Source organism: Carettochelys insculpta, chromosome 11, assembly GCF_033958435.1.
Source record: "Carettochelys insculpta isolate YL-2023 chromosome 11, ASM3395843v1, whole genome shotgun sequence".
Taxonomy (NCBI): domain Eukaryota; kingdom Metazoa; phylum Chordata; order Testudines; family Carettochelyidae; genus Carettochelys; species Carettochelys insculpta.
The window spans coordinates 5,793,769-5,806,370 of record NC_134147.1 but is presented as its reverse complement, the minus strand read 5'-3'; the positions used below and the strand labels follow the sequence as shown (position 1 = coordinate 5,806,370).

At 57.7% G+C, this 12,602-nt stretch overlaps 1 protein-coding gene across 2 annotated transcripts in view; it reads right to left on the bottom strand.

Annotated features, from left to right (window-relative positions):
• STAB1 (stabilin 1) overlaps window positions 1–12,602 on the bottom strand; it is a 151,160-nt gene that overhangs the window by 11,089 nt on the left and 127,469 nt on the right. For both annotated transcript variants that reach the window (XM_075005986.1, XM_075005987.1), the window contains 11 exons: window positions 10,706–10,852; window positions 10,448–10,513; window positions 8,798–9,020; window positions 8,077–8,226; window positions 6,611–6,715; window positions 4,105–4,212; window positions 3,232–3,425; window positions 2,277–2,421; window positions 1,297–1,430; window positions 606–771; window positions 23–129 (listed from right to left, as the gene is read on the bottom strand). In XM_075005986.1, coding sequence (XP_074862087.1) covers window positions 23–129; window positions 606–771; window positions 1,297–1,430; window positions 2,277–2,421; window positions 3,232–3,425; window positions 4,105–4,212; window positions 6,611–6,715; window positions 8,077–8,226; window positions 8,798–9,020; window positions 10,448–10,513; window positions 10,706–10,852 — 1,545 coding nt within the window. The remainder of the gene's footprint in view (window positions 1–22; window positions 130–605; window positions 772–1,296; window positions 1,431–2,276; window positions 2,422–3,231; window positions 3,426–4,104; window positions 4,213–6,610; window positions 6,716–8,076; window positions 8,227–8,797; window positions 9,021–10,447; window positions 10,514–10,705; window positions 10,853–12,602) is intronic.

The window sequence follows — 12,602 nt, the reverse complement described above, 5'->3', positions numbered from 1 at the left end:
TAGAGGGAATTCCAGCACTTACGGCGTAGAAGGTGGAAAAGTCGGCGTGCTCAGCGAGCACTGCCAGAAGATGTCCGCTGCAGGCATAGCCGTCGCCAATGAACCCATCTCTACATGTGCACCTTACGTCTGCCAAGGGAGAGAGACGTGAGAGGGAGTGGATGGGGAGGGGCTCTTCAGACAGCAAATACACTGAACTGTTGCTTAGGATTTGTGGTCATGCAGAAGACCGCTGTTGTCCAGTCGGCAGAGCGCTGGACTACGAGCCAGGAAACCCGGGGCAGCTCATTTAACCTCCTGTCCTTTCACCTGGAAGAGGGCGGTTCAAGACGCTTACCCTCCTGTGTGAGGCACTGAGATCTCTGGAGCTTCCTGTTACTTAAGTGTGATCAGGGCATAAATCAATGTCACGAGAACTGGAAGTTTAGCGTTTATAGAGACACAGCCTGTCGCGGACGTGCCGGGGATGTTTTCCTCCTGACACTGAGACACGTAATCAGAGGAGGATAAATTCTTGCTATAACACATGCCTTTGAGAGGCAAACTTGTACAATCACTTGCCCTGCTGCCAATGCCCACAGAGCCAAGACGGGGTCTGTCCATACCTTTAGCTCTGTAGCAGAAAGCATCCCAGCTCTCGGTCAGGTTCTTTCGGGTGCCGTAATCCACAATCCCAACGTGGCTGGACCCACAGCTGGGGGTTGGGTACACAGTCGGGTACCCTGCAGTGCCATTACTAAGCCAACCAACCAAGCACAGATGGTAACCCATCTGCAATAGAGAAAGATACCGGGTTGTCTGAGCCACGTATCCCTTTCTCTAATGGCACTGTGATACTCCCCTGCCCTTGGGATTCAGGCACTGGTCTCTGCTGTCCAGCCTGGAAGAACATCATTTCACTTAGGCAAAGAGTCAGTGGCTCACTGGCATGAGGTTTATTGGTGAGGACAACAGCAGGTGGCCTAGTAAAGCATACTGCCTCCTCGACCATGTCTGTCGTGTCCTGGGACCAACACGGCTACGTCCCCTGGCGCATGGTTTGTTCGCCTGGTGTCTACCTGCCACGTCACCATCAGCTGCTCTCAGGCACTGTGGCTCATACACCCCTCCAGTGCAAGCCGCCTGGCTCTTCTGATGTTTGTTTGACGAAGGGCACGTGGCTGGTGTGCTCGGCTGCTGCCATGAAAGCAGCCCTGATCCCAACCCACAGGAGAGGTGTCAGCAAGCCAGGCGGGGTGGGTCCCATCAACCACCTGGCAGGTTCGGGCCTATTGAGGTCTGTGGCTCTGCTTTTACCTGCTGGGCTGCGGAGAGCTGCTGGACCGTGGCCAAAGCAGCATCTTCAGCCATGCAGGCAGCCTCGGCCTCCGCATAGGTGAAGCCGTACTTCCCTCTCGGCGACTGGAGGTGGAACACACCGACCATTTTATCTGGAAAAGAGCGTGTGTGTTTCTCACTCATGCCTGGGGCCACGGAGGGGCTGAGCCAAGCAGGCGGAGTTCACCGTCACACGTGACCTTGCCAATCTAATCGACTTCCAACACTATATGCAGACCTGCATGGGTCTCTACCACTGAAACGGGGGGTGGTGGGGCAGCCGTTCTGCAACAACTGCACCCTGGTTATCAGCTCAACCAGGCCCATGGATGGGGCGGTGCAGGGCAGCGGGGGGGCAAAGGGGACAGTTGCCCCAGGGCCAGCGTTTTGGCTGCAGCTGGAGCTCCGGGTCCCTTGGAAGTGCTGTGACAGTGCTGCTCCCTGTGGTGGCCAAGGAGGGGAGGGCAGCCCAGTGCTGCAGAGGGATGACTGCCCTTAGCCCCACCCCCCCAGCCTTGGCCCCACCCCTTCCAGGGCACAGAGCCAGGCCCCCCTTTCCTGGCTGTCAGCCCCACTGGACTCAACCTAGGCTCGGAGAGCCCAGCGCCACCCACTGCATCCACACCAGCACGTCCTGGTGCAGGAGTGCTTTTCCGAGAGCCTCCTCCCCGCAGCCAGACGTGGCCGAACGCGGGAAATGTTCCATGGTGACAAGCTGGTGCGGCTGAAGAAAAGGGAGAAATGTACGGGGGGGTGTTTGATGGGCCCCTCCAGCCCCACAGGCTCCGAGAATCTGGGGCTGACCAAAGGGGGCTGCAACCAACAATTTCTGCCTCCCCAGCGCCTGTCTCCGAAGAGGCATGCGGCCCTGACACTGGAGATCCCGGAAGCGCAGCCGCCGCCAGACACGGCCTCTCCCACGGAGAGTGTCCGCTGGCGCGGGGGCAACGCGCTCGTACCGTAGAAGTGCAGATCCGTGCAAACAGCCTCGCGGTGGCAGTGCCCGTTCCCTTCCAGACAGCGGTCGGCGGGGGGCACGGCTTCCTCCAGGCACTGGACGCCGTTGCCGACATAACCCGGTTTGCACTCGCATTTGCGAGTGTTCTGCAACACAAGGGAATCCAGGGGGCAGCTGGGAGCCAGGCCCAGCGCTCCGTGGCCAAGCAAGCACCATACTGAAACTTCAGGGCTGGGTTTGACAAAGCAGCTCCCCTGCCTTGCAAACCCAGGCTGGGCTTGGCCAGGGCGCTGCCATCGGACGCCATAACTGCAACGTCACATGGTGATCCCCTGGATTATGCTCCACACGCGGGGCCTTCGGGGCCAAATCCTGTGCCCACCCCAACCCATTGGGAAAAGCCAGCGCCTCCCCAGCTGCCCCTACTGCTGCGGAGCTGGCATCGCTCCCCTGTGCCCCCAGCCGCTCACTGGGAGAGGAGCTGGCAAGCAGAATGACGTGGCGGTGGATGCGCTGCCCCAGCCTTCTTCCAAACCCTCCTGCACAGCGGCCTGTACAGAGTAGAGCCCTGTGGAACAGCTGGGACACCCCCTTCCCCAGACCTGCCCCCTGCTGGTGCAGAACAGCTCCGGCCCCTCTGTCAGGGAGGGGGCAGCTTTTTCTCAAGCCTACGGGCCTCTCCAGGGACAGGGCTCACGTGAAGCAGAGAACAGCGGTGCTGTACAGGGCAGCCAGGCTGGGGGTATCTCTCACTCCCTGGAAGTCCCGGTCCCAGCTTTCTGAGCCTGGCCCGGGACAGCACTGAGGAGAAAGCTGTTGCTCCCGCCTTTGCAGTGCTGCACGAGAGCAGCCGCTGCCGCCGTTGTGTCTGAGCGGCAGAGCCAATGTGCCCCGTCCATCTCAGCGCCGCCGTTCCCACGAGACAGGCAGGGCCTGGGCGCTCCCGACAGACTTACCGGCCCGGTGCTGGTGCACAAGGCGTGCTCGCTGCAGTCCCCGTTCCTGCCATCCGCGCACCGGTCTCGGGGGCTGCAGACGTAGCCGTCTCCCTGGTAATCCGGCAGGCAGGTGCAGGAGAGCTGGACGCCCGTCTGGGTGCAGTTGGCGTGCTCACTGCACCCACCGTTGTCAGTCTGGCACCGGTCAATCACTGCAGCGAGGAGACAGATCAGGCTCTTAACCGAGCGAGATGCGCAGGGGCTGAGCCTTCGTAGAAGGGCCGGGGGACTGCGGCAGGGTCCTGCGCGGCTCAGGCTCCTTTCCCAAGCTCTGTGTCTGCACCACACTGAAATATTGGCCAACTCACGGCAGTGGGTGCAACCAGAGTGCACCCGGCGGGGTACGGGGGTCGGGGCTTATTCCCGGTCGGTTACAAGAGAAAGGCCGAGATGAGAGTAGGCGCCCTAATCCCTTAGGCAGAGGGGAAAGCTCCAGCCTGCGCTGGGGTGGGCTGCTAACGTGCCTGCAGCAGCCCGTGCCAATGCAAAGCTCCTGCCCGGTACCGCAGAGCTCCGGGCGATCGGAGGAGCACGTGGCGAACTCGCGGAAGGGCGGCTTGGCTGCGGCGCGAGGGAACGGGCGCTCTCTCCCCCGGGCGGGGCAATCGCCGCTTCGGAGCCCACAGCGGCACCTGGGAACAGGGCTCCCGGGAGGACACTGACCACCCGCCTCCCTTGCTCCATCCGTGCCTTGCCCCATCTCCACCCGCCCCTGCCCGCTGCTTCTGGTGAGTGCAGCACCCCCCACCTTCCACCCCAGAGCGCCCTGGCCTGCAAGCAGCACACGGAAGCTCACGCTGCTCAGGCCTGTGCCGCATGGCTCGACTCTACCTGTGCAAGTTCTTCCATCCCCTTCGTAGTGCAGGCTGCACTCGCAGACGTTCTCGGCCCGGCAGGAGGCATTGGGGTGGCAGGCCGGGGAACACACCGGTGTTGCCGCTAGATGCAGAAGGAGCCGTGCAAATCAGTAGGTTGTGCTCTTTCCACACACACCTCCCTGCCCTGCTGCGGTATGCGCACCACCCGCCCTCCCTCTCCCGGCGCCGCAGAGCTCTGCTCCCGCAGCTCCCCACCTCAAGCGGGGGCTGGTTTCTGTGGGTAGCTCCTCCCTCCGGGACTGTCACACCTGTTGGCCTGGAGCAATGTTCCTCTTTCCAGTCCTCCTCCGGCCCAGCTCCTTCCACCCCCCAGGCTGCCCAAACCCTCCCTTCTGCTCATTCAGCCCTAACTTCTGGATCTCTGTTCCTACTCTGACTCTGACCCCTACCCAGTGGGGCTGGGCCAGCCCCAGTCTCTAGTGGGGACCAGCCCACCGTTTCAAAATGGCCAACCTGTGCAACGTGCTTCTGAAGCCACGGGCCTGCTCAGGTTGACCTGAACATGATCACGTCTCAGCAGGGCCGAGGACAGGCCTCGGCGGGCACATCTGGGGGGTTTTGACCAAGAGGTTCCCAAGATACAGACAGGAAAATACACTCCTCTCAGCTGCAGCCGGGAGCCCGATCGTGTCTGCTCTGCAGAGCGAGGGCCATGTTCAGTATAACAACCCAGGGCCTGATTTTGAGAGGTGCAGGGTCCCCACAGCTCCCAGGGACTTCCTTGTGAATGGCTGAGTCGCAGCACCTGGCAGGATGAGGCCTTCACTTCCCACCCAGCACTGAGTGGTCAGGCTCGGGAGATGACCTGTCTCATTTCAGAGCCATCTGTGGGCCCAGAGCAAGCGTGGAGCTGCTCCGACAGCAGGTCAGTGCTGGTCTCCCCGCGGCAGGGATTAGCGGGTTCAGGTTGCCGTCAGGGTTCCTGCCCATTTTTCCTTCCATGGCAGAACAAATTGTGTTCTGTGTCCTGAGGTATGTGCGGCGGTGCACTGCCAACAGAAACCCCCGCGGCTGGCTGTGCGCGCTCTGTAACCAGCGGGGCTGCCGAGCGCTCAGCTCCCAGGGAACCCACTTCTGGTGCACCACGTTCTGCTCTTCCCTAGCCCCAGCTCTGCACGACTGGATTCCCTGCCCCTCGCGCCGCACGGTGCCTGAGGCTATCGCCTGCCGTCAGCACATCCCGGGGGCCTTAGCTAGATGTGCGGGGTCCAGTTTTCAGACCCTGACGGGGCGGGGCGGGGCCCGAGCACAGAAGCAAGTGAGGAATTGCCAGAGCCATCTCCCATGCAGCCTTCTGGGCCTACAGGGCAGTCCGGACTCTGGATCCACCTGTGCTGCAGCCCGATTCCCAGCTCGGTCCAACACACACACACACACACACTCCCCCCCTCCCCGCTCAGGGTAGCAGTTGGCACAAGCGGTGGCCGGCGGTAGCAGCCCTAGCGTGTACCCGGAGGGCAGAAAGGGCTGGGCTTGGGCCGCCTGCCCAAGCTGCCGCTCGCACCTGAAGCCGCGTGGCTATCTTTAGGTGCTAACTGAAACACTGGCCAACTCACGGCAGCAGGTGCAACCAGAGTGCACCCGGCAGCAATAGGGGTGTTGCAGTCCAGCGGGGGCCGGTGCTTATTCACGGTCGGTTACAAGAGGGAGACCGAGATGGGAGTAGGCGCCCTAATCCCTGGGGCAGAGGGGAAGGCTCCAGCCTGCACTGGGGTGGCCTGCTGGGTGTGGTGCTCTGTTCCCCTCTAGTGGCCCCTTGTCAACGGCCACTTGGCTTGAAGCTCAGGCAGTAGAGATTCAGATGTTAAGCTGCCACAGTCCTGGGCTCTACCCTGCCCACTGACGAGCAGGGTCTGTTGGCATTACGCTAGTTCAGGGACATCTACCCATGCTGGAGGGTCGCCCCTCCCAGCTCCTGGGTCAAGAGTCCACCCTGGCATCATTCAGACCTCTCCTGCAAACTCACTCCAACAGCATCCTAGGATCACAGGGCGGGAAGGGACCTCAGGAGGTCATCGAGTCCAGCCCCCGGCCCGAAGCAGGATCAACCCCCACTAAGTCATCCTGGCCAGGGCTTGTCAAGTTGGGACTTAAAACCTCTAGGACCGGAGACTCCACCCCCTCTCTAGGCAACGCCTCACAGCGCTTCACCACCCTCCTGGGGAAACAGTTTTTCCTAATTTCCAACCTAGACCTCCCCCACTTTAACGTGAGACCATCAGCTACCGAAGCGAGTGCTCGCACTCTACCCTCGCGCTCACTGCGCCCCTCAAGCAGAGCTGCACGGCGGCAGCTGGTCTGGACGCTGTAAAAAGGAGACAGCCCCTCCAGAACAAGTCTACCAGGACAGAGAGAACAGTGATACTCAAGAAATACAGGCCAAGCTGTGGCTGATGCTGTGGCGCCCATGGAAGGAACGGCGCTCGGGGGTTTAACCCCGAGAGTCCAGGGTACGTTACCAAGTTTGGTTTCACAGCGCTCTCCAGTCCATCCCTCGGTGCAGAAACAGACGCCGTCCCCATGCAGCCCTTCGTTACACATCCCGTTCTCGGTGCACTCACACTCTGAAAAGCCACGGACAGGAACACGCCTGTGAGCCGATCCCCTGCGGTGGATTTTGGCGCCTGGCTGCGTGAGAGCTCGGGGGGGGCCTCGACTTTGGTAAGTGCGCCTGCAGAATTTCGCACAGGCGATTACCGCGAGTCTGCGTGCAATTGTCAAACTGCAGCCAGGAACTCTCTCTGCTTGGGCAGGTGTCCGGAGACTCTCCGCACCCCCAGTTCTGGGCCAATGACACCAGTGATGGAGGGCTCCCTTCTCTCTGATTTGTTGTCCTCTGACTAGCGCCCTCAGCTTCCCTTTTCCTCCCCTCCGCAGCTTGAGTGTTACTTACTCAAATCCCCTGTATAGCAAATCCCTTTGCAACTTCCTCATGTTGGTGAGTCCCCCACAATTAATGTAAAACCCGGGGAGGCATCTAGGTTTCACGCTTCCTCTTAACTCTGATGAGGTCGTCTTCTTGGCCAGGCCCAGCACATCCAGTGCCGGACACAAGGCAGTTCTAATTCGGAGCCTGTCTGATTTGAGGCCCATTCACACCTCTGAGCACGTGCTTAGCTCCCCTGGCTGTTGATGGAGCTGCTTAACTGCCCCAGCGGGGGAAGTGTGTGTATCTTACACCTAAAGGCCTTGGCACCCAGCCAGTTACCAGACTGAGGCAAGAGTGCTAGGAAATACCCAACGCGGTCTGGCCTTGAATGGTCTTGTGTACGTGTCACAGCGCAACCTCTTAAACCTCAGGAAAAACGGCAGCCCCTGTTATTTAGCTGGCTTGACGCCAGAGTCCTACGGTGAAGGAGTGAGAAGAGAGGCGATTTCCCCCCACGCCCTTCGCGGCTACAATCTGGCGACCGCAGAGACTGTCCTGTTACGGGAACAAGGACAGTTCTGTGCCTGTGAGAACCACCTGCACAGCCACCAGGTGCCATCCACTTACAGGTAACCCCTCACCGGCAGGGCACCCAAAAGGCAGTGCCGAGGGTGGCAGGGGCGTTGGCAGTGCTGCCCCGTCTGCATCGTGTGGAATGACAGAGCAGCACTGCTGGCTCTTCGAAGGGGCTCAGCGCTCTGGCTGCTGCTGCTGCTGCTTCTGGCACCCCCATTGGCCCGCCTGCCCTGACACAGGTTTCAGGGAGGAGCTAACAGACAGCAGCCGATAAGCCCCGAGTTCCTGGGGCGTTTTCCTTCTCCCACAATAAATGAGGGATCCAACAGCCGTAACAGCCTACCCTACCCGCTCCTCTCGCCCCAGGCATGTCAGGCGACCTAACCCCACCCTCGGCAATGCCTTCGGCACATGGCATGGACCGACAGGACGCACGCGCACATTGCTGGCACTTAGGGCCGTCTGTTCACGCGGCTGTACCTTGGCAGCTGGGCCCGTGTCGGCCTGGGGCGCACAGTTCACAAGCCGTCCCAATGAAAGCCTCCGTGCAGTTGCATCGTCCTGAGCCACCGATCCCGTCATTACAAGTACCATGGTTACTGCAGGGAGCCTCCAGCCCGCCTGGACAAACTGCAAATACAGAGACTCAGCAAGCTCCCCGCAGCAGGGACGGGGCAAGCGACGGCTCCCGCCATCCCGGAGGCAGGGAAAACGCCGCCTCAGAGCTCGGTCAGAGAGAGGGAATTTGGTTTGCTCTGATGTTCAGACAGGGAGAGCAGCCGGGTGTTGTCCGACAGCACGGTCAACACAGCACGCCCGCTGGCAGAGTCCCCGTTCCAGGGGATCTTCACCAAGACTCAGCATTGGAAAACAAAGAAGAGGGTTGTCTGGATAACGCTAACGTTCCCAGCCCGCACCCACATCCACCACCACGGCCTCGGTGTTCCAGCATGCACCGGGCCTCCCTCCTCAGGAGCTGCCTTCGGCAGTCCTACCAAAGTCCTGGTGAAGCGCACGGAAGGATGTTCCCACAGACAGCGCAACGCTGGTGAAACATCTAGGGCGATGAGCCCTCGCCGTGACTTTGTACAGAAACACCACCAGGGTTTGTTTGGCTGATGCGCTTCTCCAAACTTGCACCTAAGTGTGACAGGTGAAAAGAATCTCTTTGTGCCGCGGCACAGAGGGGCAGGTTTCTTACCCTGGCAGTCTCTTCCGTAGTGGTTTGCACAGCACTGTGGGACCCAGCTGGCAGTGAAGCAGGTCCTCCTGCAGCCCCTTGTCCTCCAAAGAGAAGTCCAGCGACTGCTGTCGTCCAGCTCCGCTGGGTACCCATGATACCACGATAGCAGGTAATTGCGGCGTGTGAAATGAGAGAATCTGGAAAATGGGCTTGCGTAATAAAAGCACGCCTGTCTTTTGCCCTGTGGGGAAAATGGTAACAATAGGTCAAAGCCAGCAACACACTTTGGTTTGGCCCAATTATTGACTTCCCCGGTCCTGGACTAAAGCGAGAAGCTTCTCCAAGGGCATTAGTAAAATTGTTACGAAACAACTCACATGCCAGAAGGAGGCGGCACTATCCATATTCCTTTTTTCTGGATAACCATGTTACAAAGGGTGGGACAGGAAGGAGGGCAGTGGATGAGGGGCAGATGGAGGTGGAAATCCGGGTGGGCAGACTATCAGGTTATCAGTGGTGGGTGCCAACGCAGAACATGAATTTGGCTTGGGACAACAAATAGTCCAGATGTCAACTGGAAACTTGTTCCTCCCTGGATCGGAGGGGCAAGGCTGGCCTGAGCCTGCTGCTGCGTCTTGCCGTTAACTTCCCATTTACATAGCCCCAGACAGACATCGGCAGAGCTCTCCCCCGCAAGGCCCTGAAGCTGCCAGGGTGGCTGGGAGGAGCCCATCCCTATCAGCCCCAGCATGGAGATGTCATGGCCAGGTAAGGCCCCTCTTTTGCTGTCTCCACCAGGGAGCCACCCTTGTAAGCCTGAGCCCCTCCCTAGCCCTGAGCTCCTGCCTTTACCCCAAAGCCCATATCCTCGGCCCCACCCGAGAGCCTGTGCTCCTCAGCTAGGGCCACTGCACCCCAACCCTCCATCCCAGCCCCACCCAAGACCCTGTGCTGCCAGGCCAGGGCCATTGCACCCCAACCCTCCGTCCCAGCCCCACCCTAGAGCCAGAGCCCCCCCAAGCCAGAGCCCTGACACTCCCACACCCCAGCCCTGAGCCCCTTCCCACTCTCAGAGCTCCTTGGCCCCATCCCTGCCCACATGAATTTTGTCTGTCCAGTTGCGAACCCGAGGGGAAAGCCAGGTGGCCTCACTCACTCGTTACCTACCAGGGCTGCACCCAATCCCGTTCCCCGGCTGCCGCAGCCATTCTGCTGCCACATCTCCCTACCCGTGGGCCTGAATTACTGAGGGAGGCAACTCATCAAAGAGCAGGGCGTGCCCACTGTGCCCCCGCCACAGGGTGGCACTCTCACGAGGCGCAGCAGCTGGGGCCGAACCTGACTGGTTCAAAGCCTGCCGCGCGAGCGCTGACTGGTGCGAAGCAGTGAGAGACCTTAGCAACGCCGCGTTCGGTGTAGGCCTCAGGCCTGCAACTGCCTCCAGGCTGGCAGAGTCACATGCAGGGCAGGGACCGGCATCAGTTGGGTATGAGTCAAGTGTCTTGACCGCCCTCCGGGAACAGGAAGGGCTCAGGAATCCCTCCCTCCCCGCCTCCTGCCGGGTAATGCTTTGAATGCTGGCCAGGCTCTGTGAGGACCTTCAGGAGCTGCAGATGGTAACTCACAAGGAGCGACTGACTGGCTACGTTCACAGAGCTGTAGCTTTACCTGTTCAGTTGATCCAGTGGGACAGGGAGGCTCGAAACCACAAGTACCACAGCTCTCAGCTGATGCCTGAGCAGGGAGGAGAGAAAACACACCCGCCTCACTTTCTCCAGCCATCACAGACCTGCTTGCAATAGCCGGGGGGAGCCCGCCCCACCCAACAGCCAAGCTTATTAGTGACCAGGTTTGCGTCCGCCGCACAGACCCCACGCCCTGACAGCTACTGGGTGCGTTAGTGTTTGTAAAAGCGCGACCACTCACTTGGAGCTCGACGGAGAGGAACTCGTCACAGCGGGACCCCAGGTTCGGGGGCTCCAGCAGCTGATCAATGCCATAAGCAATGCCCCCATTGAACTCCATGTGCCGCTGCACAATCCTGGCATTGCCGTTGTCCACCAGGAGCTCGCCCTGCCAGCCGGGAGGAAGAGGAAGAGGACATGATGCGCTCAGGTCTGATTCGCTGTGAGCAGTGCAGAGAGGCAGTGTGCGCTCAGGATTTTGTCCCCATGACGACATCAAGCCACCTTTAGGACTTTGTGTGTAAACTAAACCAATGGGGTTCTTCAGCTCTCCCAGTGTAAGGGGTTTTCTCCCACTCTTGGAACACTTCTGTGACTCTCCTCCGCACCCTCTCTAATTTTTCACAATTCTTGATGCAATACGGACACCAGAACCAGGCACAGTAAGCCAGCATCAGTATTGTTGATGCCAAATACAGGGAATAAATCGTCCGTCTCCTCCCACTCACACGAGCTCTTTTTGCCAAGCACCACACTGAGAGCTCATTTTGCAGTTTTTGTCCACCTCACAACCCTGTTCAGAGTCACCGCTACCCAGGACACAGGTCCTTGTTCTAAAGTTACAGGCTGCACACCTTATTCCTAGAGTCTGATCTTACTTTTGACTGTAAGAAAATGCATTTTATTTGACTGGGCCCCAGCTGACTAAGTGATCCAGGTCACTCTGTACCTGACTGTGTCATCAGCATTACTTACCAGTCAACTCTGCCATCTGCAGATTTTATTTACTTCATTGATGAAAGCACTAAGTCGCAGCAAGCTACTAGCATCTAGTTCTTGTTGAATTCTACAACAGGTCAAACCTCTTTAACCTCTGTAACCCAGAATCATTTTAGTTAGAGTCAGATCCCAAGGGGGGCAGAACAAGAGAGGTTCAACCTGTAGAAACACCACAACTTGATGATTTCCCATTGAAAACTAAGTTGAGCTGTCAGTCAGCCGGTTCTCTATCCGTTTAACAAGCACTTTACTGACGTAGCACTTTAAAGACTAACAAAATACTTTATTAGGTGATGAAGAAGTGGGTCTGTCCCACGAAAGTTCATCACCTAACAAATTGTTTTGTTAGTCTTTAAAGTGTTACATGACTGCCTTTTTGTTTGACAGAACACAGACTAACACAGCTACTTCTGTCACTTTACTGATGTTACAGAGTGCTTATTTATGAAACAGAATGCTGTGTTGAACTAACTCAGATATTCTACAAAGGCCTCTGCATATTTCATTTACACAGCTATTTGTATTACCCACCTCTGATGTCAAAAAACAGAATCCGGGGGCTTTGTTTTGGTTGTTTTACTAGAAGTGTTTCACAAGAAGTCAGGGTGGCCAGCACTAAATACATCCACACACTTTAATTGTTTTTTAAACTGAATCCTGCCTCAGCTTTTCCATTATTTTCGCTGGATTGACATTGGGCTAACCAGTCTGTAGTTAATGGAGTCACCTTGCTGGCCCTTTTTCACTATTGGAAAAACTTTAGCATTCCAACAATCTGCTGTAATATCCAAGGTATTTCAAGATTCCTAAAAAATCATCATGAGTGGGTCAGAGATCTCCACAGTCACGTCTTTTAGGTATTAAAATGTTTATGGCTCCTAATGCCGTTTAGCATTCTCCTTAGCTTCCAACAGACTCAACAGTCGCTCGTGCTCACATGGTAGGAGTACTTTACTCTGCTTCTTGCCAATCACAGAAGAGAAATATTAATTGAAAACTTTCTGCTTTTTCTGTTTCTAACAATTTTTCCCTCTATATTCAGTAATCTAACTATGACATTGTTCGGATTTCTTTTATTCCTAATATACTTAAACCTGTCCCCAATGTCCTTGACTCTGCCAGCAGTGGACTTTTCTTTG